Source organism: Ambystoma mexicanum, chromosome 2q (genome assembly GCF_040938575.1).
Source record: "Ambystoma mexicanum isolate Mex_15411 chromosome 2q, UKY_AmexF1_1, whole genome shotgun sequence".
In the NCBI taxonomy this organism is placed as follows: domain Eukaryota; kingdom Metazoa; phylum Chordata; class Amphibia; order Caudata; family Ambystomatidae; genus Ambystoma; species Ambystoma mexicanum.
The window spans coordinates 337,225,353-337,251,014 of NC_090924.1; the positions used below are offsets into that span (position 1 = coordinate 337,225,353).

The 25,662-nt window shown below is 42.6% G+C and overlaps 1 protein-coding gene across 6 annotated transcripts in view; it reads right to left on the minus strand.

Moving 5' to 3' along the window:
- Positions 1–25,662, minus strand: part of CASKIN1 (CASK interacting protein 1) — a 1,401,469-nt gene that overhangs the window by 680,991 nt on the left and 694,816 nt on the right. For all 6 annotated transcript variants that reach the window (XM_069647339.1, XM_069647342.1, XM_069647341.1 and 3 more), the window contains exon 3: positions 769–866. In XM_069647339.1, the coding sequence (XP_069503440.1) occupies positions 769–866 (98 nt within the window). The remainder of the gene's footprint in view (positions 1–768; positions 867–25,662) is intronic.

Genomic DNA, 25,662 nt, shown 5'->3' on the forward strand with positions numbered 1-25,662 from the left:
ACGCAATTTGGTCGAAAACCAAATGGTCAAATTTTTTTTTTTAATTATATATTTATTTTTCGTTCGGGTTTTCATTTTTTACAAAAATGGGTTTTTAGAAAAAAAAGGGGGTTGGGGGGGACCCCCCCCAAAAAAAAAAAAAAGGGGTGAAAATAAAAAAAAAAAAAAATTCGACCATTTGGTTTTCGACCAAATTGGTTTGACCATTTGTCTGGTCGACCAATTTTTTTCGACCAAATGTCTGGTAACCGTGACAGTGAGTGTAGATACTTCAGAAAGCTGAGCTTGAGACTCTGATGATTGCTAACGCTCACACCTCTCTTTGGTCATGAGTCCTGCCACTCACCTTTTCTCCCCAGTAATGGTTACATCTCTTTTGCTTGACATGCCACACTCATATGACCAAAGTCCTTGCTATAAACATTCTATATTACGCCTCACTTATTACCGTTTGATAGCAAAGATCACTCTAAATATTTGAAGATATGGGAACCGAATCATGGGGCAATGGGAACCAAATCATGGGGCAATAAAGGTATTAGTCCAGAATCACCCAATTCTGTGAAACGGGGAAGCAGGCTTGAACCCAAGTCTCCTGGCACCACTGCCAGGAAGGTAATCACTAGACCGCATCTTAAAGAATAGAGCCGGAAAGGTGCTGGCGTCGACTCTGGGAGTGATGAGCCACTCATTGGTCTATTGTGGTCCCAGACAGGTTGCCTACTGTTCAACGATGCCACAATAACCCCATGCCACGGGTGTACTCACCTTTGTTGTCCTTGATGTCCACGGCGGCCTGCGACTCCAGCAGCAGGAGGAGGAGCTCGGTGTTCCCATTAAGTGCAGCATGGTGTAAGGCAGAGAATCTGTGGAGACAGAGTGAGAGAATCATGAACACAAGAAGACTTGGTGTGGTGAGAGCACACATAGAGAGACAGAGCAACCCCTTCAGGGGTACAAACACTAAGGTCAGCAGCAGCGGTGGGCAGCTATGTTCAATTTCTTCCACTGGACCGACCAGAATGATAAATCCTAACATTGCGTCTGGGAGGCAGACATTTACATGAGAACATTGTCATCCATGTTTAAAGGAGAAACTTCCCCCACTTTTTAAGCAATGTGTGAATTTCCTCCAATTTAACTCCAAATATATATGCTCAATCCCAACTATCTTTAATCTCAGTATTTACCCCATAATGATTTCTGCTTGCCCTATAGATAAAAGCCAATGTTTACCACAAATGTATGCCAGTCTTGAATTCCTTATTAATATTGAACTTATTTCCTCCGCATACAATAATTTCACTCCTGCATTATTTTGATGATTTTATCAAGTAAAATTCAGATGGTTTTTAATTCCGATTAAATCCCAGTTTTGAATCTGTATTTTTTACCTACATTTAAATCCAATTTCTTCAGAATTTCTTTCTGACTTTTCTTAGAAAATTCTAAAATATATTCCTGCCAAATCCTTCTAGCAGTATAAGGCACATATCAGCATTGATGGGTTTTAAGTGTTCATTATTTTGAACCCATTTTCTATTTTAAATGAGAAGGATAAACTAACATTTTCCTGCAGATAATCCGATAGGCATCAAATTGATAATGTATGGACATGTTAAATATTCACAGAAGAGGCAGTTCCAGTGGCTTCACGTGTACTTCATCTGACAAGAGTAACATTACTGTAGCTAAACTAGAGGAGAATGCATTTGTGATCCAACTTTCAGTATAAATATGTCATGATGACATAAAACACTTCGTCCCCACATTGCAAAGGACTGCAATACCCTTGTGTGAACACAGAGCTCCCACAGCTTCCGCACCATTTGGTCACAAACAGAGCAGTCTGTATTCCATGTGAGGTTGGCCCCTACATTCTTTTTGCCAATTCCAGGACTCCAAGTTCATACACAAGATTATTACTTCTTAATGTTCACAGGGCACAGAAATAATTTGCCCCTCTTGATGAATACCTACCTCGGTATGACTCAAAGCCTACAGAAAAGAACTACATTATACCAATGTCTTTCCACTGGTCAATTGGTAGCCTGAGATTGAAATTAGGAATACTGTATGTGGCCAGTCGATTCAATGCAATGTCCATACAATGAACATGCATTGTATGTGTACGGATGTGTAGTTCACTGGAGGTGTACGGATACACTAATTGATGCAAGGCCCTGGAAAAAGCATGATCGATTGGATTTAGGGGTTGCCAGTCAAAGGATCGAATCTAAAGGATCGAATTGTTTTTTGTTTTTTTTTCACATATTTTTTTATTTTATTTATTCGATCCTTTGACCTGTCGACCCTTTGGTGTCGATCCTTTGACCTGTCAACCCTTTAGATTCGATCCTTTGACTAGACACCGGATTTAGGATGTTGGAACCTTTTTCCCATACTTGTTGACCATATTTGAAATTAAACAGAACTCGGTTAAGCAATAGGACTCCAATATTAGAGGCACATTTACATGCATAAATATAATCATGGTCTGTCTGTAACGTTGGACAACACGTTGGAGTCATATTTTGTACGAAATAACTAACAAAATGAAGAATAGAAATATTCATATTATGCAGTCATTCCCTAGGCTGTCAGATATGTGTCAAGTGTGTATTCTATGTGAATGGAATTACATTCTAAAAAGAACAAACGGTTTCAGCACCGTAATGAATTTCCCCTGACTGTAGAATTGGAGCACAGACTTTGAGGGTACCCAGAATTGTGGAAGAGCGCACACTTTCACCATCTGCCAAGGTATACACACATAGAGGCAGTAGTGAAGGGCATCACAATAAAGCAGGAACATGGGACAGCTATGAGGGAGGTGTAGGCGCTGAAGCAGAGGAAGCAAAGCGGTGCAGTGCAGTCGAGGGTAAAGGAGGCGGCATGCCTGCGAACATGGACCCCTAGAACTTTGCTTTTGAGAGTGAGCGCGACATCCAAAAAAAGGCCATCTTCCTTCAGGTTCTTGGTTGGATAATGATCTCCATTTTGATTGGGCCAGAGCTGGGACATACAGGCTCGTCCTCTGTGAAGCCTGTTGCAGAGGGTTGTGGTTCTCCTCATGTGGTTGATGTGCATGTTCTATTTGTGGTCCATGTGTGCTCGAGTTGGAGATTCTGCCTGGTCTTAGAGAGGAGTCCCATAACCTCCCTGGGCTCAGCTACAAAGATCTCTGGAGGGCAGTATCCAGCACGCTCTGTGCTCAGTTTCTGGCCTCCAGTCTTTACACAGTCAACTGTTCTTCAGATTCCAGCTGCCCTGCTTCCCACTGCTGTTCTTCTCCTCATATCTTTGGTAGTTGGAATTTAGAGCAGGAAGTATCTCCTGATTTATCCTGAACACTTGCTCCTGTCCACAGCTCAGTAACAGAGCTAGGGATTGCCAGAAGGTCAGGGAACCAGTCCAAGATACGGCCACTCTGGAATCTCTCCAGATTGTTCTGCCTGCTTCTTGAGAAACTTCAGAAAGAGTTCCTATCTCACGGATCTGGGTACCCACTCACTTGCATCCTCTACGTTTCACCCTATGCCTCCTTATGGATTCCAAGAGGCGACATGCCTTTTTCCTCATAGCCTGCATTCAGACTAGTGCAGTTGCTGAATCTGCTCTTTTTCAGTGCAGGTAAGTATTCTGATGACTGTGGCTCTGTATGTTTGGATTGGTTCTCATCCTTGTGATGCAGACCTGGTGACTGTAAAGACGTGATGGAAGTTGGGAGTCACTCTAATCCTATTGTTACTTTAGGTCACAACTGGGGGATGTTGCAGACTTAGAGGAGCACAGAATTTTTTGACCAACCACTTTAGCGCAATTTGTAGAGGAGTGGGAGGGCGGCATCATGAGTTGGAAAAAGTCTGCATTGTGAAGTTAAAAAAATAGATCATTCAGCGCAAGATAGGGAGAAAGAGTTTCAGAACACATGGGGTTCTTAACTGCATTTAGACGAAAGATGTCTACAGAAATCGGCATTATGGGCTTCAGGGGTTGACGGGGTGTCCCCGCTTCCATGAAATTGGAAGTGTGGGACAGTAAAAAAATAAAAAAAACAGAAAGAGGGACCCTGCGGTGCCAGCCCCGACACACGTTAGTGGGAGGGAACTGACGCCACAGGGATAGGGGAGAGTCGGCGGCACACTTCTGTGTGTGGCGCTGAAAAGGTAAGAGGGGGGGAAGTGGTAGGGGAATGTGGGATTCTAGGAAAGTGATCTATGTGATCACTGTGCAGCAGGATTTTGGAATTCGATATTTTTGGATTTGCATTTTCGCACTGCGTAGTAATCACCTAGATCTATTTAGCTAGTGGAGCTGATTATGCACCCGACCACAGTATTTCGCAAAGTTTCTCTTTTTTTGTTAGCTTGTTTAGTTCTGTCTCTTCTTTTTATTTGTTCATCACTTACCTGCTGCTGTTTGTTATATCCGTCGTATGTGCTCCCACTATTTAGGGACGGTAAAGTGGGGCTCCTCTAGTAAGAGGTGATCACGTTTCCTCTTTAACCATGCACCCACGATGACATCGAGCAGAGGATATAGGTCCAGGAGACAAACTACTGGCTGGAGGTGACGGGCAAGGAGAAAGTGGAAAAGGGCACATGAACTATACTGAACAGAACAGAAGGGCATGTTTTAGGAAGGCCATGGACACATCAGTGTTACTGCTACTGTCAAGGATAAGCACCTTGACAGTTCCTGCTTATTATCCATGATCAGTAGTAAACTGTACTAATTCCATACTGCTGTTTGGTTATGTTAATATGATCATGTTTATCATGGGTGGGTAGAGGGTATAGGGTTGAGGGTTGAGTATCTTACAGGGAGTAAGAGAGTGTTGGGGGTTGTATTTTCGGAATTCAGCCGGTACGAATAGGATAATATGTATTGCAAGCTCAAGATGTCAATGCAAGATGAATGTATTGGTTAATGTATTGGTTTGTATAAAGGGTTAATAAAAATGATGATCACAAAAAAAGAAAATAGAGCAAAAGCGTGGCTTGTGTAGTAGCCATATGCCACAGGTAATGTTTTTTCTGTGTGGACATCCAAAAGCACCAAGCAGCTGGGTAAGGTGGGCTCATCGTGAACAGTAGCCTTAAATCCCCAATGAAGCGCTGTCCAGTTCCAAGAGCAAATACCGTCTGGGAATGGCATCTCTGCGGTCTGAGATATATGCATCCTTGAAAAACAATGTAATCTAATGTACTCTATGATATGATCTCTGTGTAAGGCAGGGCACCCATGTGCCTACTTTGTTTTTACTGGGCACTATCATAGAATATGCCCGGCAGAATGCAAAACCCCAATATTGGCCAATTGTATTTGTACCCTTCAAAGGAGGTCAGATTTCAGGTCAGTATCAGAGAAGGTATGAAAGCTACTTTGTTGCAAACCATCTAGTTAAAGGAAAGTACCAGACAGTGCTAGCCATTGAAAGAGAACTCAGATGTGCATGGAGACAGAGTCTGTGGTGCTCAGTGTATTGATTGATCAAATTTTCTCTACCATGAAACTATGGCAATGCCCACAAGACATGGGACAAATTGGGCAAAGGGATCTATGAACATTCCTCGAATTTTGTTTGCATTTTGCTACATTTATTTTGCCGATTTTACAACTTTTTGACTGCAAAAAGCGGGGGCAGACCCCACACGACCTCCTTCTAAGTACCTTACCCAAACTTACCATCTATATGTTTGCTGTAAAAAAAAGTGGTAAAAAATGTGACAAAAAAATTCTGCGAAAATATCATTCAGCAAAAATGGGTAATACAGGGGAAGGAGTGCTTTCTTTTTTTTATTAAAAAAAAATGTGTACAATTAGGTTTACGTAGTGCACATGTCCCACAGAGTGCTCCAAAGTTGAAATACCAGCCAAGAGGTATAGATATGTTCCTGACTAGGTGTGAGGCAAATCAGGGGCGCATTTGACTTCGAAAGAGATACGGACCATCAGTGTCAGGATGACATTGGAAAGAAATGTCTGCCTTAGGTTTGGAAGGATAAAAATGATGACTAAAAATGTTCATGTTTTGACGACAGCACTGGCATCCATGCACTGGATGCCAATCACAGAAAGGTCATACTTTAAGACTTTGCCGCTGGTCCACCTTCCATAAGGTCATCCATGGTTGCAGACTCTGCTACGATAAAAATCCTTAGACCTTACACCGATCCAAATGCCTGTGGTCCTCCAAACAGAACTTGCGCTCCATCCTCCTCCATCTAGATACAAACGATCTTGTACTAAAACTCTCCCTGCTCAGAGCTCCCCCTTTTGGAAAGGAGTCTCCCATACACCAGTAAGTCCGGAAGCTGACCTCCTTAAGTTCCATACAGGTGTGAAGAAGCACCCATTACACTCAAGCATTGGATGGGAATCCTTATCGTAAATGAATGTGTTTATAAGGCAAACTAGAACCCTTAACAATAATGGATAAAAAAAATCACATCTAGATTTTCACGCCATACACCTTTGCGTTTATTCTGACTGACAACTAGTGAGTAAGATAGCTCCACGAGTTAAGCGCTTATCTCAGATATCTCTATGCAATCTGCAAATCCCATGCAAAGCCGATTTAGCCCTTCACCCTTCTGTGGTGGATAAATTGAGTATGATTAAGTTGAACATGAATAACAGTAATTTTTTATTTTTTTTATTTTATTTGTGTATGGTTTTTAAAAAAAAACCTTTACAAAATCATACAGAAAAAACAAGTAAATAACAATTTCACATCTAAAATTTCACATATAAAATTTCAACAGTATTTCAATAAAACATTTAATCTAAAAACCAGCTAAAATGTGTTAAGTGTGCACTCAACAGACAATGATTACCAAGCAAATACGAAGATTCATACTGGATTGCTACAGCCTGATTATACGCTAGACATTGGTGATCCTCCAAGTACTAAAGTTCATACTAGATTACATCAGCCTATTTAGAACAAGTTCATAGAACAAAAGAGGTTTCCATTTTTCTAAATCACATTTATGCAGATTTAAAATTAAATATGAAAAGAGATCACACACTCTGTTCTAAAAAATTAACAACCGCCAATTGTAAAGGGATTTTTTTTATCGAATAGCATACATTTCCACACTTGGTCCCGGTCCACATTAGATACATCAGGTACAAAACGAGAGAAGTAATACAGTCTCTTCTTGATCAAAGCCGGACACTCAAGCAGCAGGTGTCTCAGTGTTTCTTTTACGTCAGGGTCCTTACAATGTCTGCATACTATTGTGTGTGGCAAATGTTTTGCTCTAACTACAAGTATTTCTCCGGTGAGCAAAACATTAAATCTACATCTCATAAACCGATTTCACCACCCTCTTTTTGGAAACGAGTATAGGTAAGGTTACATGTAGCCCATGTATTTATAATATGACACCATATGAGAGTACAATTTGAACAGAGACAGTTTCTGGGTTGTAGTCATCCAATCAACATTTTGTAAGAGCTGTTTCACTTTTTGAGGATTGTAAATAAGAGTGTTCATAGAGACTCCAGCACAACTCAACAACGTCTTGCACAGTGTCATTAATTTGGTCAACAGTGCCGATTCAGACATACCTTATTTCAACATGTCGGCCAGTTCATTGTACAGATTTTGGGCAATTAAATTACGCAACAGCAGCAAACATTTCCACTCTACAATGCTCTTAAGTGATTGTAAACCCTGTAGCGAATGGCTACTATTGGGACACATTTCGGGAGGCAAGGGATAGTTTCTCTAAGAGTGATCGCCTCTAATTTATTCACGTCCAGCTTGCCCGTGATGAAATGAATTTCACTGCCATACAGAAATTTCAGTATAGTTTTTTGTTTTAGAATCTTAGATAAGGAGTAAAGGAGAATCCACCAAATTTACGATCAACTATACGCATCTGAGTAGTGCATACTTTAACTTTCAACAGAAAGTGATTTAGAGCTTGAGCACTATTTAAATTGGCGCTCACAAAGAAGTGTAAATATGTCATCGAGTTTTTGCTTCCCAGTTTGATTTTATTCAGAAACCAGCTTTTTTTGTGGCAGCTTTCTCTTTCCGCTAAAGCATAAAATATGTGATTTTTGTGGATTTACTGCTAAACCATTATATGTCATATAAGTTGCGAAGGCTGTTAACAGATGCTGAAGCCCCATCAGAGTCCTACAGTAATTAATGTAGCACTTAGAGGCAATAGAAGTCTGGCATTCAGTGTTTAAAAAACGTATTGTTATTGGCAATATTTTTATTACCAGAAATAAAATGTGTTCACCTGACAATTCCAGGTGGTATATCGTGTGTGGGCTGGGAAAAAAGTAAATAACCCATTAGACAGCGCTGCCTGTTAGGAATTTTCCTAGTAACTTACTGAGGGTGCCAATCCTCGCCGTGCGGCTCTGGCAACCAAGATGGGCACACGGATATGTAGCCTCGGTAGTCCACAGCTACAGTAGAATTAGTGTGGATTCCGACGTTTCTCCTTCAAATGAAGGGGATTGCATCCCGCAGTCCATGTAGGAATAAGGACTCCCATTCCGAGATGGCCGCTGAGCCATACCATTCAGCCCAGACAAAGATGGCCACAGATTGAGGGGTATTTCTTCTTTGGACCATTAAGGGGCCTGGTACTAATTCTGCTCCCTATTTCACCCTGTACGGCTCCAGGTCCTGGTTGTCCAGTCGTCAGACTGAAGATAAACCACCTCCTGCTTGGGAGACATTAGTGTTGGCATTCTTGATCGCTAACCCTGATCTCGTCTATTAAGGGGGAGGTTCACTGGCAATTTCATCCGTGGCTCCCTGAGAGAATCCATCCTTCAAATCCAGTCCTGCAAAATAACGCCGGAAACTGACATTGCCATCATTATAAGTTCAGTCTTTGAAGTAAATGGATATTTCTACAACAGCTCTGAGTGAAGATATGTCAACTGGGTGCACACCAGGCCAGCTGCAGACACACGTGATGTTACAGAGTGTTAATGTGTGGCATATTTGGCAAGATGAGTGTATGTAGGGGGATTAACCCCAATTCAGAACTGTGTCTATTATCGAGAAGAAACAGGTAATGGGGCCCTTGAAGCTCAGAAATACATTCTTCTGTCATAAAAGAACTTCATTCCCCCAGCACCACCAGGCAGGCATAAATGGGGACAATCGGTTCATTATGAGGACTTCAATGCCTTCTAGATATTTGGAACCATGCCTCCAAATTCTAAAAAATCGTGCTACACCAGCAGGGTGAGTTCCTTAGATTACACACTCACCTTTAGCTAAATGCACTCTCCCTAGTGTGTTGGGTGACAAAATATTTAGCCATGCTTTTTGTAAAATGGTGCATATCACCATAAGCACACTTCAAATTTGGTGCAATGTTTCCACGCAAAGGGAAGCCATGCACAGTGACACTTGTATTCACCATTTACTGAAAACAAAGTTTGAAGTAAATGTCAAATAAAGGTTTCAAACATCCCCATACTCGCCAGAAAGGTTTACTACCATGGAAATGGTAGTAATCCATCATGAAATCTCCTCGCCTATGCGAGTGGGCTGATAGATTTTGTGAGTCCTGGGTAATGAGGCAACAAATAACATATGGGTCATTCCAATAAAATCTGAGTACCTCAGTGAGCCCAGTATTATTTATGATAATGTATCAGTCCAATCGCTATTTATCAAATAAGCCAGTGAGATAGCTCAACATCCTTGGTTCGAATCCGCAAGCAACCTGAGTATCACAGGGTCGAATCCCAGAGGTTCCACATACCTTCTCATCCTTCCATGGTTGATAAAATTAGTACCATTCAGTGAGGCATGAATAAGGCTGTCATCAGTGTATAGAGCTGAGTCACACTGTAACGTATGCCATATAGGGTAGTAGTGGTTATTTGCCATTGGGAGCCCCCATTTTCCTTGTTGAATGTGTCAGTATTGAGGGTTAGTTCCTGTTTGACTTGTCCTGTACTCATGCATATGCACGCTGAGCTATGCCTCAAAACCAATGTCATGTTGAGGGGAATTTACAGTAACACTTGAAAAGGGGTACCAGATGGGTAAACCTTATGCTGCATGGCATTCTTCAAAGGCAAAGGTCAACATTTCTTTTGGGTATGTTTACATTCACCAGAAAGAAAAACAATAGCTGCCAGTACAATTGCTGGGGGTTACTTGTGTTGCTAAGTATTAAACAAATAATTGGCCACCGAGTTGGGTCAGCTTAAATTCATGCACAACTACTTCTCAAGCTCTAAGGTTTTCATCCCTCTAGTCCTGAAAACATGGATATTGTAAATGATCTGAGAGAAACAGTTCAGAGAGCAATTGTGTTGGAGAGACATTGACCCCATACAGGGGTTTTGTTAGGTCTGGAAAAGATCTTGGGCTACACTAATGTTGAGACTGTTGGAACTCGGGGCTAGCCAGCCTTTTGGTTGCAGCCACTGAACTTCTATCCGGGACTACAACCAAATAGCCCCCCAAACGTCCCCGGCAGTGCCTATGACCCATATCTTCACCACATACATTTGCGAATTTAGTACAACCTTCAAAATCTCTTCTGTCTTTGGCTAACCAAGGGGATCCAATAGATTAACATGAATACTTTGAAATGTAATATTAATAGCGGGTCATAGAGAGGGATCACAGTAACATTTATGTGCCCATACAATATTCCACTTTTAGAAGTATTTTAACATGCCACATGTATACTTATGCTTATTTAATGTTAGCTTTCAATGTCCGAGAAGCATCAGTTGACAGTGGGTTTTTCAGCCCCATAGTTGGCAAGGACCATCTCTCGGCATACCAATCAGAGGCTCTTAATAAGAAGAGTGCTCTTATATGCATAAAAACACAGAATGACCAGGCTCAATTCAGTTTCTTGACTCCTTTCTGAGCTTTGCTGTATACTTCTTGAGAGAAAAGGTCATTAACTGTGCATGGAATTTGCCAAAAACCAATGTATCAAATGTATCTCGTTTCGGCAGAGGCACAGAGGCCTGAGAGCAAATTCCAGTAACGATAAATCATTCTTTCATTAAAGCTCTTATAGGTGATCAACATATTGCTCACATGCAGACAACTAGAAGGTTTATCTACTTGCAACGTTTGTGCATCATATTCATTGATTGTTTGATTTGGATCAGGTACGTCCAAAGGGTTCTGGGCACTACTCAGAGATGTCCCTTATGGCCTAAGTAAAGACACATTCCAGGAGATATATTTGGAGGTTGTTATTTTTTTCTACTAAGGGTTGTCAGATCCTTGCTGTAATATTTAGGAGTGAATCTTATCTGATGCTGTTTGAAAGCAAGTACCCCCGTTCTAAGCGCTTCTCACTGGTATCATAAATGAAACAAAACACATAATTGCTTAATACATGAATTGTATTAAAAAATAGTTTCCTTTACAGGTTAGTCTCATACGCAAGTGATTTTACTGTTTGACAATTCAGCTTCATGTGCCAGTTCCATGGCCAGACGTTTCTCCCTTTTGTCTTTTTCAAGGCAATGTGGTATATACAGTCCATATGAGAGTCCTAAATTGTCCTTAAGCTCTTTGTGATTGTTTGGATAACAGTATCCAAACTTGGTGGCTAATAGTGTCAAATGCAATGCAATACAAATAATACCCCCAATTAATGAATTGGGTATAAAAGCAAACAAATAAAAGATAAAAGGCAAGCAATTTGTTAGATGAAGGAAAATAATAAGAAAAACAAAAAAGAGGGATAAGAAAAATCATAAGCACATTGTTAGTAAAAAGACTCCGTAATTCGTACGTCACGCATAAAAAGTGATCTTATTCATGGTGATCAACAACATGCCAGTGGGGGAGATGATAAGAGCAAAAAACAACTGAAAGCATATAATGGGAAAAAGCCATTGATTACCTTCACCGAAGCATCAACTTTGGGAAACAAATTGTGTCTTAGTCACATGAGTACCTTGAAAACAAGAAACAATTGGCTAGCAGAGCATCATACCAAAACAAAGCGATTTCACAAATGTGGGTTTTGCACATTTTGTACGTACTCCCTGGACAAAACAACCAAGTTTGGCAACAAATGGTACACAGTATATATTGACAACTTTCTAAACTGTCGCAGCACCTACTTTCTATATTTAACCGTATTTATCTGCAATATGATAAACATTGGCACCATTAAGAGAACATTTGAATGCCACCAACAAACAAGACCAATGCTCAACACTGGATGGACTTGCACAACAGCGATGACCGCTAGAAACTGAAATTCATGGCAATTGACCAAACGAAACCCTCCATCTGCGGAGGGAACAGAGAACTCGAACTAAGAAAAAAGGAATCCAAGTACATATGCAAAGTCAGAGCAACAACACATGGTCTAAATACAGACACAGAGATGCAATATTTCCTATGACAGGATTATAATGTAACACTTACATTGGGGGTGCGTTTGCAGGTCACAAGCACGAAGGTCACTCTAGCAAGGTTTTACAATGATACATGCTTAGCTTCGACCTACTAATTAGGTATATATTTATATTGCTACAGATACCTACTAGCACCCCTCATGCAACATCTTAATTATTATATTAACTAATTTATGTATTTATTTTATTTCTATGGCGCAAGGACAAGAGCCCATCGGCATAGGGGTGCCTGGACATGACATAACAAGTGACATACAAATAGATGGAGGAGAGCTGTGGTCGCGGGGGGTTACTTAAAAAGGGCCATTTTTAAACCACTTTTGAAGCAGGGAGGGAGGTCCAGGCTCTCAGGACTGGTGGTAGGGCATTCCACATTCTGGGTGCTCCGTGAGAGAAGGATCTTTGACAACAATAGACCGTTTGCCTGAGGAGTGTCTAGAAGGCAAGCATTATTGGATCTTAGCACCCTGCATGCTGGGAGCCAGGATACAGAGTCGGTCAGGTACTTAGGACTCACTCCATAGAGGCACTTGTGTGTAATCTAGTGGACTCTAAAAGGAGATTCTACTGTTGATCGGGAGCCAGTGTAGTGCTTTACGGGCTGCAGACACATGGTCCGATCTGCGGAGGCGTTCTACAATGTGAACAGCATTCTTCTGGACAACCTGCAGTCGCATTACTTCACTCTTAGCAACGCTCATCAGGAGGCTTGAATAATAATCCAGTTTTGCTCCTATAATGGCACCTGCAATGGTAGCAAAGTTGGCGGGATTGAGAAATGGTCGGAGGTGGGCAAGTAGCTTGAGGTGGTAAGAAGTACTTGAGACCAGGCTGCTTATTTGCACCTTCATGTTAAGATTTTGATTGAGGGTGACTCCCAACGTTTGATTTTTGTTTTGGTGCACAGACTACAGCCTGCGATATTAACATTTTGGTATTCCGGGGCAAGCTTCTCAAGCTATAAGCTCAGTCTTGGAGTCATTCAGTGCCAGTCCATTGGCACACATCCAGGTTTGGAACTGGCCATAGATAGCATTGATGGTAAGTTGGTCAGCATGTAAGCTCCCAGTAAGGGGGATAAGGCATTGTGTATCATCCGCATAATTTGCATAGACAATGCCTTCCCTATCCAGATGTTCGAACAGTGGTAACATAAATATGTTAAACAATGTGGGTGATACACATGATCCCTGTGGTACCACAGGTCACAGAAAACTTTTTGGCCCTGGATCTTTGAAGATCTGAGAGGAAGGATTTTATCCAAGTCGCAGATGATGGAGCAAAGGAGGCTGCGTGATTCAGGCGATAAGTAAGTATGGAGTGATCCACTAGATCAAACACGGCGGGTCAGGTTTAGGGAAATGAGCACTGGTGTTGTCTGATTCAAACGATTTAAAGATGTTATTAGTTAGGTCAAGTAGGGTGGATTCTGTACTATGTGCCAGATTGTTTCTTGTGATCAGACAGAAAATCCTCTATTTGTATCTGAGCCACTTTATCAAGGATTTTCAACAGGTAGGGCACATTTGTAATAGGCCGATAATTGCTTGGCACATTTTGGTCCAGAGAGGGGTTTTTGATCAGTGGTAAGACCGAAGCTTTTTTGATGCAGGATGGAACATGGTTTTCTGAGAATGATGCGTTTATAAATTTGGTGATAAGCCAGTCCATTGAGGGGCACAGGCTTTTACAGTGAGAGCCGGGCAGAGATCCCCCTTAAAGTTTGTGGGTTTAAGATGTTTGATGATTTCTAGCATTTGTTCTTCGTGCACTGGCTGAAATTCATAATGTATGTTTAGTGGACAGGCGTGTGGTCCCCACTGGGGCCGATCCTGCTTTCTGAGTTACGTCTGGAATGATTTTTGTTGCAATGTCTTCCTGTATGAGCTTACTGATGAGGGCATTCTGGATACTTGTGAACCAACTAGTATCTTTGGTTATTTAAGAGTATACACAATACCAGTGCATTACAGAGAATTCTTTTCCAAACTAATACTGGAATTAGGCGGCATCGTTCTCCTACAAGTCATACATCTTGTCTTACTATACACTACTCATTATCAGCACAACTTTTTGAGTGACCAGCCATCGATGTATCCATTCCTTTAATACCATTTGGTCATTAGACTAAAAGCCACATTTATATACTTTACCTTGAGACCACATTTTCCCTTATGTATACGAGCTATATGACAAGCCTCAATCAGTAATTATAGAATGGACCTCAGCCCTTGATGCAACCATTTAAATGTTGAGTTTTAATATAATAATTGCACTACTGGCAATCTCACACGCCTCAGTTCGAATGCAGATATTTTGTTTATGAGCACAATGACACATGGGCTCCAACATGGTATCCAGTACCACACTACCCAAACAGCAGGTCGACCATACCATTGTAACCCTTGATACATATAACAGGGCAAAATACTCAGGAGTGTCTATTTTTCAAAAAAACAGTTACGGCTGATCATCTTTCTATTAAGGTCAGGATACTTTTGAACTTTGTAAAAGTGAGTCATGTATTGAATTCATTCCAAAAAGTATCAACGTAGGCTTGCACGCCTTCAGTGCCACAAACGCTATTGTCAACATGGCATATCGCAGCTTCCAACATGGAGGATGCTTGTAACATATGTATTGTCAGGGATTATCCTGGATACCTCGCTAGTTGTCATTGAAGGTTGCCCCCTGTGGGGTCCTGGGGTGATTATGCGTAGTCAGTCTTGTATAAGACAGCTGGGCTCCTCATTGGCCCTGTGTAGTTTATGAGGGTGGCGGTGTCACTGCGTCCTCGGTAATGATCCGTATCGGGGGGCAAGGGGGGACGGGGATCTTCAATATCAACTAGTGAGGTATCCAGGATACCCCCTGACAATACAGCAAAGGAGGCGTGGGCTTCACCTCAAAAACACATCCTGTGACCTTGCATCAAACAATAAGGACACTATAAAAAAGTAACAGAGCTTAGCAAGGTCGGCTCCAAACCTAGGGCTCCAACACAGTAATCTTGTAACATATGTAGATTGGAGACTCGCACAATTTGAACGTAGGTCACATGACTCACTGCATCACGGGATCGTGACTGGGAACAACACAAATACACGCTATGGGTATTGCAGATGCTAGGGACCCTAAACGCTGTAAAAATGATTTAGAACGGGCTATCTATCATAGATTAGGTATAGGCATTTAGAATTTCTGATTCAGTGTAAATCACTCTGCGCTGTTGAACTAGCCTACCATTCGTTACTTTATGGGATTGGTGACAGGACACTCCAATCAGCCCCATTTGGAGTGTCAAGACAATCACGAGTCTAATTTGCTTTAGTTTAAGCACCTGAACGGTACCCATCGGCGTATTCGATAGCTTAAACGGCATGACAGCCATGCAGACATGTTATCAAGTGTGTCTACAATGTACCATACATTTTACACTTTGCAGAGATCAATCTGAAGCTAGTGGAACAGGAACCTTTATCATTCTTGAATGCAATTGTACGCAAGGACCAGCACAAATCCGAGGCGCAACGGTTTGTACAACCACAAGGTACTGACGCTTTGGTAATTACATTTACAAGTAGCATAACTATTATATGTCTAGCTAGCTACGACGCGCAAACTATATGATCTAACAACTCTGTATCTCAGCAGGCACCACTGGTTGTGCGGTTTTAAACGATAAATGATTTTTTCCCTCCAAAACAGCAGCAACTGAAGCATATAGAATGCAAGCACAATCCTAAAATGGAGGCATCTGGACTGTTAAGAACAGTGTACAACTAATGCACAGCGGCATAGTGTACAAGGCTCTGCTCTATATCCGATGTACACATTGAGGCTGCACCATAACACATTAAAGAGCACATGATGTGCTGCCCCCTGGCAGCTTGACTACTCAAACACCTCTCTAATGGTAGCCACTATTCCCCCACGTACGTCAAATTTAAGTTTTGAGTCAGACACACAATCCCAGATAATAATAGCCTACCACCTCCTTGACATATGATGCTTATCTTTCCAACCTGTGCCTTAACACAAGCATATTAGCACACCTGAGCCATTTGGTTAATCATGACCACAATCCAAATGAGCTAATTCAGTAAGAAATTACAACCTTGCATGTGGACCTATTGCGCTGTGAACAGTTTGCGTAACCCCTTGATCACCATGAATAAGATCACTTATGTGCATGACTTACGAATTACAGCATTTTTATTAACAATGTGCTTATAATTTTTCTTTCCCCCTTTTTTTGTCTTTCTTATTATTTTCCTTCATCTAACAAATTGCTTGCCATTTTATCTTTTATTTGTTTGCTTTTATACCCAATGTATTAATTGGGATATTATTTGTATTGCATTGCAATTGATACTATTAATCACCATTTCTCCTTCCCCGTAACTTTGGACACTGTTATCCAAACAATAACAAAGAGATTACGGACAATTTAGGACTCTCATAGAGTGAGGTACTGGGACTGTATATGCCACATTGCCTTGAAAAAGCACTAAGGGCGAAACTTCTGGCCATGGAGTTAAGCTGAATGTCTTACAGCAAAGTCACTTGCGTATGGGACTAACCTGTAAAAGACACTACTTTTGAATACAATTCATGTATTATACAATTATGCATTTTGTTTCATTTATGCTACCAGTGAGAAGCACTTAGTATGGGGGTACGTGCTTTCAAACTGCATTGTAAGGCCTAGGTTGCAGGCTTTCCCTTTGCTGCGCTGCTCTCTGAATTGCCAAATAGGCATACTTACAACTATATGAAAGCTCTGCTGGCGCCGCTAACCTAATTCTGCAACCGCGCAATAGCCTGATCTGATGCTGGATAGCAACGTTTGTCATTGTTTTATATGATTTTTTACTCATTTCTGTGAATCAAAACTTTGATGGAATTAGTCGTGGAAAAAAGAAGCCTTCATTTAATTTAGGGCACAATGTAAACCACCAAGTGAAGACATCCAAGAGAGGCAGGAGGCATTATGCTCTAAAGCTTTTCTGCATGCACTGGGAACACACCAGTCCCAGTGCTTTGGGTATAGACTCTCAGACACACAATAATGTATTCCCCCGAATGCAGTCTCTGACATTCAGTAAATTAATGTTTATTCTGGTCTGCAAGCATTTTTCTGCCCGGCATGTTGTGTTTCCACCAGGCACACAGTTTTCTGATGGGCCCATTATTTCTGGTGTACCGTGGCCGGAATACATCAGGGGATATTTTTCATGCACTCTTTCTTTAGTAATGTCTCTAAAATCCACTGGTCTATAGGCAACACTTTTCAAATTATGTCAGAGAAATTCAAAGTTTTATTTTTCTGAACATTGTTTTAAGTGGGGAGCCGTCCTCATACCACCAGCCTCACATCAACCTTTAGAAATATTTGGCATGCTATCAAAATCCGTAATGCAGGGCGGTTTGAATTATGAGAGCAATACCAGAGGTTAAGATTAATTTGAAACCTTCCAGCCATCACCTCATTTGTTTTTCTTAGTTACCCCGAGTGGGACGGGTATGCCCAGACGGGGGTTCCATGCCTGCTGGGCCTAGACACCGAAGCTACTTCTCACTGATGAGGCACAACAAGGCCAAAACATGTCTGGGGATTCTTGTGGTCTCATGCAGAAGGGATGTCACCAAGCAGTTTCATGATTGCTCCTTTTGGGGTGGGACCAAGCCTGATTTGCATATGAACTTTCTCCTTTTGAAATGGCCTAGCAGACAAAGAACAATTATCTGGAGGGTTGCCCAGAGCAATGACAGAGGTTAAAAGGAATTCTTAACCTCTCTGCCATCCCCTCTTTTATTTTGCTTGGGTTAGGATTACACCAGTTGGAAAGTATTGGGATTGTGCTTTTTGTTGCTAGAAAATCATAGCTCAGGATTGGTATTTAGGGTTGTTGCTTCCACTTTTAGAGACAGCAGAAGCAGCAGCACCACTAGCCAACTCCACACAATCACCATTCCTGGAAGCGCCCCGTGCTCAAGAATCCCAGCAAAGGGAACTCTCTGCTCCAGCTCCCACTTACCCTATAGTAGAGAAAACCTGTTAGACTGCTTATGCATGATGAGGTGGTTCTTTTATTTTCCAGTTTGCATTGAGTAGAAACACACGAGCATGGCTTAATCATTAGACATGTCTTTCTTTTTCATGTGCCAAATCTACTGCATTAGCCAGGGTTTGTAAACACTGCTCGACAGGTCCAGGTTTCAAACTCTGCTTGCAGTACACACTGCTGAGTTCAACAAATGTGCTAATGTCAAAAGTTCCCCCACCCCCTGAAAACAAAAACACCACGGGTCACACGATTGCATCTTTTCTGATGTTTTAAAGAAGTTCCCAAAGTACAGGGTTGTCACCAGTGAAAGACGCATGCAAGTATAATTTCCTTAAAATAAGACACGGATGGCGGTAAGGGATTAGGGGCACCGGTAAGAGCACCGGTGCCGATAATCCCTTACCGCCCTACTACGAGGTCCCTCAGTGGGTCCCGTCCTTAACGTGTGGTCAGATCACACGTTAAGGACGGGACCCGCTGAGGGACTTCAGAGCAAATAACGGTGCCGCTTATTGCGGTACCATTATTTGCTCCTTCCCCATTCCCATTGAGCCCTATGGGGGCTCAAATGGGAATGGGGAAGGGCCATGGTGAATGGGAATTACCACCCCCGCCAACCTTGGAATGGGGCGGTAATTCCGCCATTCACCATGCCGGACTCCGGGGGCAACCATGGAGCTACTAGCGCCATAGTTACTGCCATCCGTGTAATGAGGACCATTTTGTGACTTTGTGGATTTATGAAAAAAATGCATATTTAGTCCACTGTGTATTTCCTGAGATAGATATTCTGGAGTCTTTGAGAGGCCAAGTTTCCTAGAAAGAACATGAAAGCTCCCTGACTTATCAGCAGAAAGATGATAATTCCACACTTTGTTTGATAAGGGTATACATTTGGTTACGTGATTACACTTACGAGAGAAAGAAACATTGCTGCGTTTTGGCTACAGACACATGCGGTTGTTGCTTGAGATTGTCAACTCTCTCTGAAATTTTTCTCATTTTTCTTTCCTTACGCGCATTTGTAAAGTGGAAAAAATACGTTTTCCGGCCCCAGACTATTAGTTAGCACATTGCTGGCACGGTTGTCTCACACAAACACAGAGGAGGTATAGCGCTAAATCAACAGCTGCTGATTTGTTGGTCCAACCAAATCCAAACTGGCACAAGGTGACATTGTTCCGCGTGCTACTGTGGCAGGCGACAGAAGCAGAACCCCCCTCCAGTGGCAGGCAGCCATCCCCAGGCTCCTGTGTCAACCATATCTTGTAAACATGAGCATGGGATCGTGCTCCAGAGCCCGGTCCATTAATAGAGCAACTTTGGCGGGCTCACGGCACAGATCCGTGCATGCTAACACGGTGCCCAGAAGAGACCCATGATTTAATGGGTACTGCGGCTCAGCTGCCCTCCCACCCTCTGTAGGGTTGTTTTTTTTATTTTTTGGTGGTGCACTGGGCCACTGGGAGGCAGTCCCCACAGCAGGAACTGGTGACAGTATGTGAAAGCCTTCATGGCAAGCTATGTGTGAAACTGGCAGCGGTGCACAATGCGAAGTGTGAGTAGCACGCACTGGTAGATAAAGTGTGGCACTCAGTCTAGTGAGCAGTGTCAGGAGCTGGCTGGCTCTGATTGGCACTAAGGAGGCCACTTTCAAATAAATGTAAATTGCACGCAAGGGTCCAGCGACTTTTGCACTTATGTATTTTGGGTCCCGTGCAGGCGATTTTCCACTTTTGCAAGGCAGAGTGCAAAATAAAGAGTAAAATAAGTGTAAATCACCTTGATTCGAGTTTAGGCATCCAATAAATATGTGAGGGATTCCCAAGTGTCTCGGGCAACGCCCAAAACAGACACGGTCTGTGCAAACAAGGTTTATAGTAGGCCGCGCAGCAGGATCCCCCTCTCCCTAAATGAAGAATGAGCAGGGGAGAGGGGTGCTCTGGCAGGCATAACTAAGGGGGGGGAGGGGTGTTGGACTTGGGATGGGGGCTCAAGGGCAGCGTGCTTGATTTGGAAGCAGGACGATACGGAGCAACACAGGTTCGACCATGGACAAGCACGCAGAAACATCCGGGTACCAGCGCGCCATAAACAACACATCCTTTCATATTTTAGCAAGGGTACCGCGCAAGGGGGTAATTGGCTGGAAATGATAGAAGTTCAGAAACGTGAGTTGGATGGAAACAAATGGGCGAAGAAACACTCCTGTTGGTAAGGGAAACAAATGATTGGGTGGGACTCTCGCACAGGGGTGGTTGGCTCGGGGGAAAAAGTGCAAGACTATGGGGTTTAGCGCTTGTATAGTTGTGCGCAGAACAAGTCGGATGTATGCACAGTCTCGACCAAGGTTAGCAGTGTCGCACCCAACTATGGTTTTACCATGTACAGGAGGAATTTAGGCGAACAAGGCTGCGAGACGTCCAGGACGACCGTTCGAGTGCGAAAAGGTAGAGCTTGGGGCCACGCAAACAATACGCGCATGATGTGAGCTAGAGGGTTTGGAGGGGGGTTGGGTTGCACAGTATAGCAGTAGTTGATTCTTTTGCTTTCCACCAGGTCACCATGTTTCAACAAGAGAGTCCAGGAAGTCCAGGAATGGGAATCGTGAAGGTTGCATTAGTAGAGGAAGGGCTAACGGAGGAGGAAGTCAGGGGAACGTCTTTTACAGGCCGATTTATGGACGCCCAATCATGGATGGAATATGCAGCCGGGAAGCAGCAATGTCCAGAATGGGGGGCCCATCGTTAGGGAACAACAATGATAGTACGAAAGCCTTGATGTTGGGTCCCATGGGGGACAGCGTTGCAAACAACTCGAGGGAGCTTATATCTCCGTTGCCCATCAGTAGCGGGGACTCCCAGGCGTCTGCGGGGGTGCCGAATCAGAACATTTCATGCAAAAGACTGACAAAAACGAGTGGTGGCTCCCGTCAAAAGAAAACAAAGAAAGATTTGGAGGAGGAATTGGCTGCAATAAACGCACGCATGGGGCTGCCCGTGACGGTGTCTTCAGCAGGGCTGGACTGGGAATCAAAAGTGGCCCTGGAAATGTTTTTCAAAGTGGCCCCATATTATCATAGACTGGAAGATTTAAAAGACATTCTTTATTCAACCCACTCAAAAGAGGACCACTGGGAAGTCTTGAGTTCCCTGTAGGCCAGTCCACCACTGATAGTGGGCACTGACTCTCAAAGTAAAAACGCTCAAACCTATAGAGGGCAGGGCATATCCTGAGCTCTTATTGCAAACTAGTCATATTGAGTGCGTAACAATATATACAAGTCAGAAGAAATGTCTGAAATAGGTGTTCCTGCCAATAGATCCTGACACTCAGCGAGAGTCAATTGCATCCTAGGTTTCAGGGAATGATTAAAATGTGTCATTCGTGATCAAGCATTCTCTCTCTATTAATTGTTTTTACCCCTTCTGACTGCGGATAGGCCAGCGTTTGTGCTCTAAAAGCGGAATGAGTTGCCCGAACCTGCATAGCTTTGAATCAGTGTGCTGTTTTCATCCTGATCTGACCATACACTGCACGCATTCAATGCACACTGCCTTTGCACTGCTACAGCCTCACTTTTTCCTACTGGAAAAAACCTACTGGGTTTCTGGATAATGAAGTGCAGTGATGACATGTCCTTGATATAGTATCATGCACGTTTAAAGTTCAAGTCCAAATATTACATTTATTTAAAATTTAAAAAAACAAATTTCAAACAATATCAGCGTCATCGCAAAGCTACGAAACACATGAAACCATTTAATCCTTTTGAATTTTTTTTAAATGCCAACAATCATACCTACAAAATGTGTACATTACTTAAGCATTCATAAATATTTTTACACACTTCATTACATTTATAGCTCAATATTATTATAGCTTTATTTAGTGCTTAGGCCGGATTCTTCGTGCTTCTAAGCGCTGGTATCATCGCTGCTATTATTACTTAGTGTCATCTGCCTCTTCATGCTGAAGGCCTGAGCCTATTTCAGTATACCAAATTTGGCATGCATTGTGAGCACAGTTTACCCTGTTTTGGAGTCTTGAGGAACTACAGTCTTTTGAATACTTATTTTGGAATGGTAGTGCCAGTACTTAGATACTTACACTTAAATATTTGAGGAGGTCAGCAGGACTCCAATAGCATATGCATTGTACCCCAATAGAAGATTGGAAAGAGTAAGCTTAAATCGCAACATGCCATCTTGAGGAAGTCCTGATCTTTCACCGACAGTAAAAACACTTTGCTTTCTGGAACCTTTAGTTTTGTTATTCCCATTACAAGTATAGGCCTACAAGACCTTGGATATGATGGCATTGAGGAAGGACAAACATGGTAAACAATGCTGTTGCTCATCACCAAATATTTTTTTAACTGCATGCTGACGACAGGAAGACGAAATGCCTTACAAATAAATATATAATTTTGGTGAGCGTGAGATGCATGCAGCAACCAGTCCAGTCTAACGTTTGTTAAATGTTCACTCATACTGAACTGGACAATTCAGCAAGTAGTCAAAACACAGTTTAAAGCCTGGAAAAATTGAGAAACACCGACTGTAACAGAGACCTAACACATGAGTGCAATAAAGTGGATGGAGATACGGTGCTGATACATAACTAGGGAAATAAATAGACAGATTAGATGGATGCAGACATTCAGAAAAATATATGGAGGCATATAACAGAGAAACTAAGGGAAAGGAAGGAGCAAACAGAGAAAGAGAGATGCACGTAGAAGGAATGAGAAGAGTGACAGACAGGAGATCCAGAAGCAGAAGAGAGAGCATTATATGGTTTTAATTAATGAGCAAGCAGGCAGTGCATGCAATGCATTACACAAATAACTGAGGTAAAGAAAAATGGAGACACACCTGCTGCAGGCACCTAGAGCTGCCTCTCGCAGCATGAGCCTTCATGAGACAGCCTGAGAGCTCTAACACGCAGCAGTCTCTGCAGAGTGCGGGCCTGAAGCGGCCCCAGAACATCGGGCTCTCACTCTCTTAGAGATAAATACGCGTGTAATTACGCCATTTAGGGGTTGTGTTATGGAAATGTTGCGTTTTGCTGCTCTGCTGCTCATATATCCTTGGTGTAAGGTGACAGCCTGACAGGGGAGGTGTAGCATGTGTACATGTATTGTTTGTCACACGGCTCCTCCATAGAGTTTGGTAGCTCACATTACAGTTTCAACTATGTGTCACATTCCTGCTCCAGCTGCGGTTGCTTTGATGTTTAAAGTAGAATGTCAAGTGCTTTTAGGAATTCCCCCCACACATGGGGCAGTGCCCCCGGTAACCTCATGTAGGGGTGTAACGGTATACAGGTATACCGTCATAGATACAGTGAACAGCTTAACTGAACTATAAAACTGTCACGTTGTTTATACCGGTATACCGTTTTAGGGCCTGCAGCTGTTAAGTGAACTTTTCAATCTGATTTGGAAAGGCTGCAGTAAGCAAGTGCTGCGCAGTCTGGATCTTGGGTTATGGCGCCTGGGACCTTGTTTGGCAGACAAGAGCATAGGGAAAGTGAGGCCACATTAGTAAATGCAGCTTTGATGCTGTGACCGCTCTTTCTCTGTGATCAGTAGAGTCGGGTTAAAGATCAGCCGATTTGTAGTTTTCCCACCATTTTGAAAGATGGGGAACTACACATCCCAGAATTCAAAGGGGGGAATGAACTGGATGCCCTTGTGATGCATGTCCACAAAAAAAGTTAGCTCTGTAGACTGTATGAACACTTTGTGCTAGTATATAAACTGCCCCCCCACACCCCTCATTGTCCTCCGTGTAGATTTGCACATTGGCACTAGAGTTGTTGCTTCTCTTGATCCTTCACCTGCCTTCTGCATATGGCACTGGACTCAAGCAGGCAGGACAGATTCTACATTCAATTTGAAGTATCCAGAGCAAAGGGGGTGAGATATTTCTCAGGTCTATCCTCGATTTGTGACACCACCCACGAAAGCATCGCTCCATCTCAACTCACATGACCAGCGTCCTAATGCGCTCAGAGCTGGGGAAAATGGTAATGATGTAGCTGTGGTGATGTGGTGGTCTAGGCCATATTTGTGCCAATGTGTATTTTAACTGTCATTTTCAAAATGTTTTTCTGCCACTATCTTTGAGAAGGTAAATGAACATGTAGTGCAAGAATCAAGAAAGAAATCAACAGCGCCCACTGAACGCTTTCCTGTTAGGATTACATGGTCAGTGGTGACTCCAACATCAGACCTTTATAATACACCAGGCAGATGGTAAACAAGCTATAGTGATTTGATCAATATGCAACCTTTCATTGAGTGTGTGTTGGCTATGACATTTTGACAAAAGAAACACAATTACATGGTCTTTCAGACCTCACATGAGTGACTGTCCTCCCTTTAATGGGATAAAGCCTTATCAAAACAAACTTTTATGACTGATCGCAGCGAGGGGTCATGATGCCCATGCCAAGTGGTTCCAAAATAATGCAGGTCGAGCCCGATTTTCAAAGCGATGACCTGTGACTGAGCAGCAAGCTCATTGCTCAAAATGTGCATTATAACACTTCCACTAGTCACTCTTTCATTCAAGGCAATCAACGAGTGAGCGCCATGAAAGACCAAATCTGCAGCCGCCTTAGATTCCCGGAGGATCGGCTAAAAATGTGCAGAGACAATTTATGACCTTTAAGAAAGTATTTGCTAAGATAAGTTAACTCCAACCGCTATACTGTGATAACCATGATATACCGTAATTTGACAAGAAGGTTATAATATCGCCATAAAACCAATACCGTGACACCCCTAACCTCATGCAGCCCTTCTTGCACAATGGACAGCGAGTATCAAGGACCAGGCACCACACCGTCGAGAATGCCCGGGAATTCGTGGGGATTAAGGGTGGGCAGTCTGGGCGGTTGAGGCTGGGCTGGGAACACTAGACTGAACATGCACAAGTCAACACAAATATACATATAGCAATCGTCAGTGGACATTATTTGCATATTTCTTTTTCACTCTGAAGAACACCCAGGGCTGGATCAGTGGCACTCGGCTCCTGGCCGTGATGTACATGGTGTGTTTACACTGAGCAAGGCCCTCTTTTTATCAATAATTTGCTATTGTAGCACATTTCTGCGTTTTGCAGCAACAGGGCTGGTGGAAGGCATTTTACTGTTCCCACTCCCATCACACTGG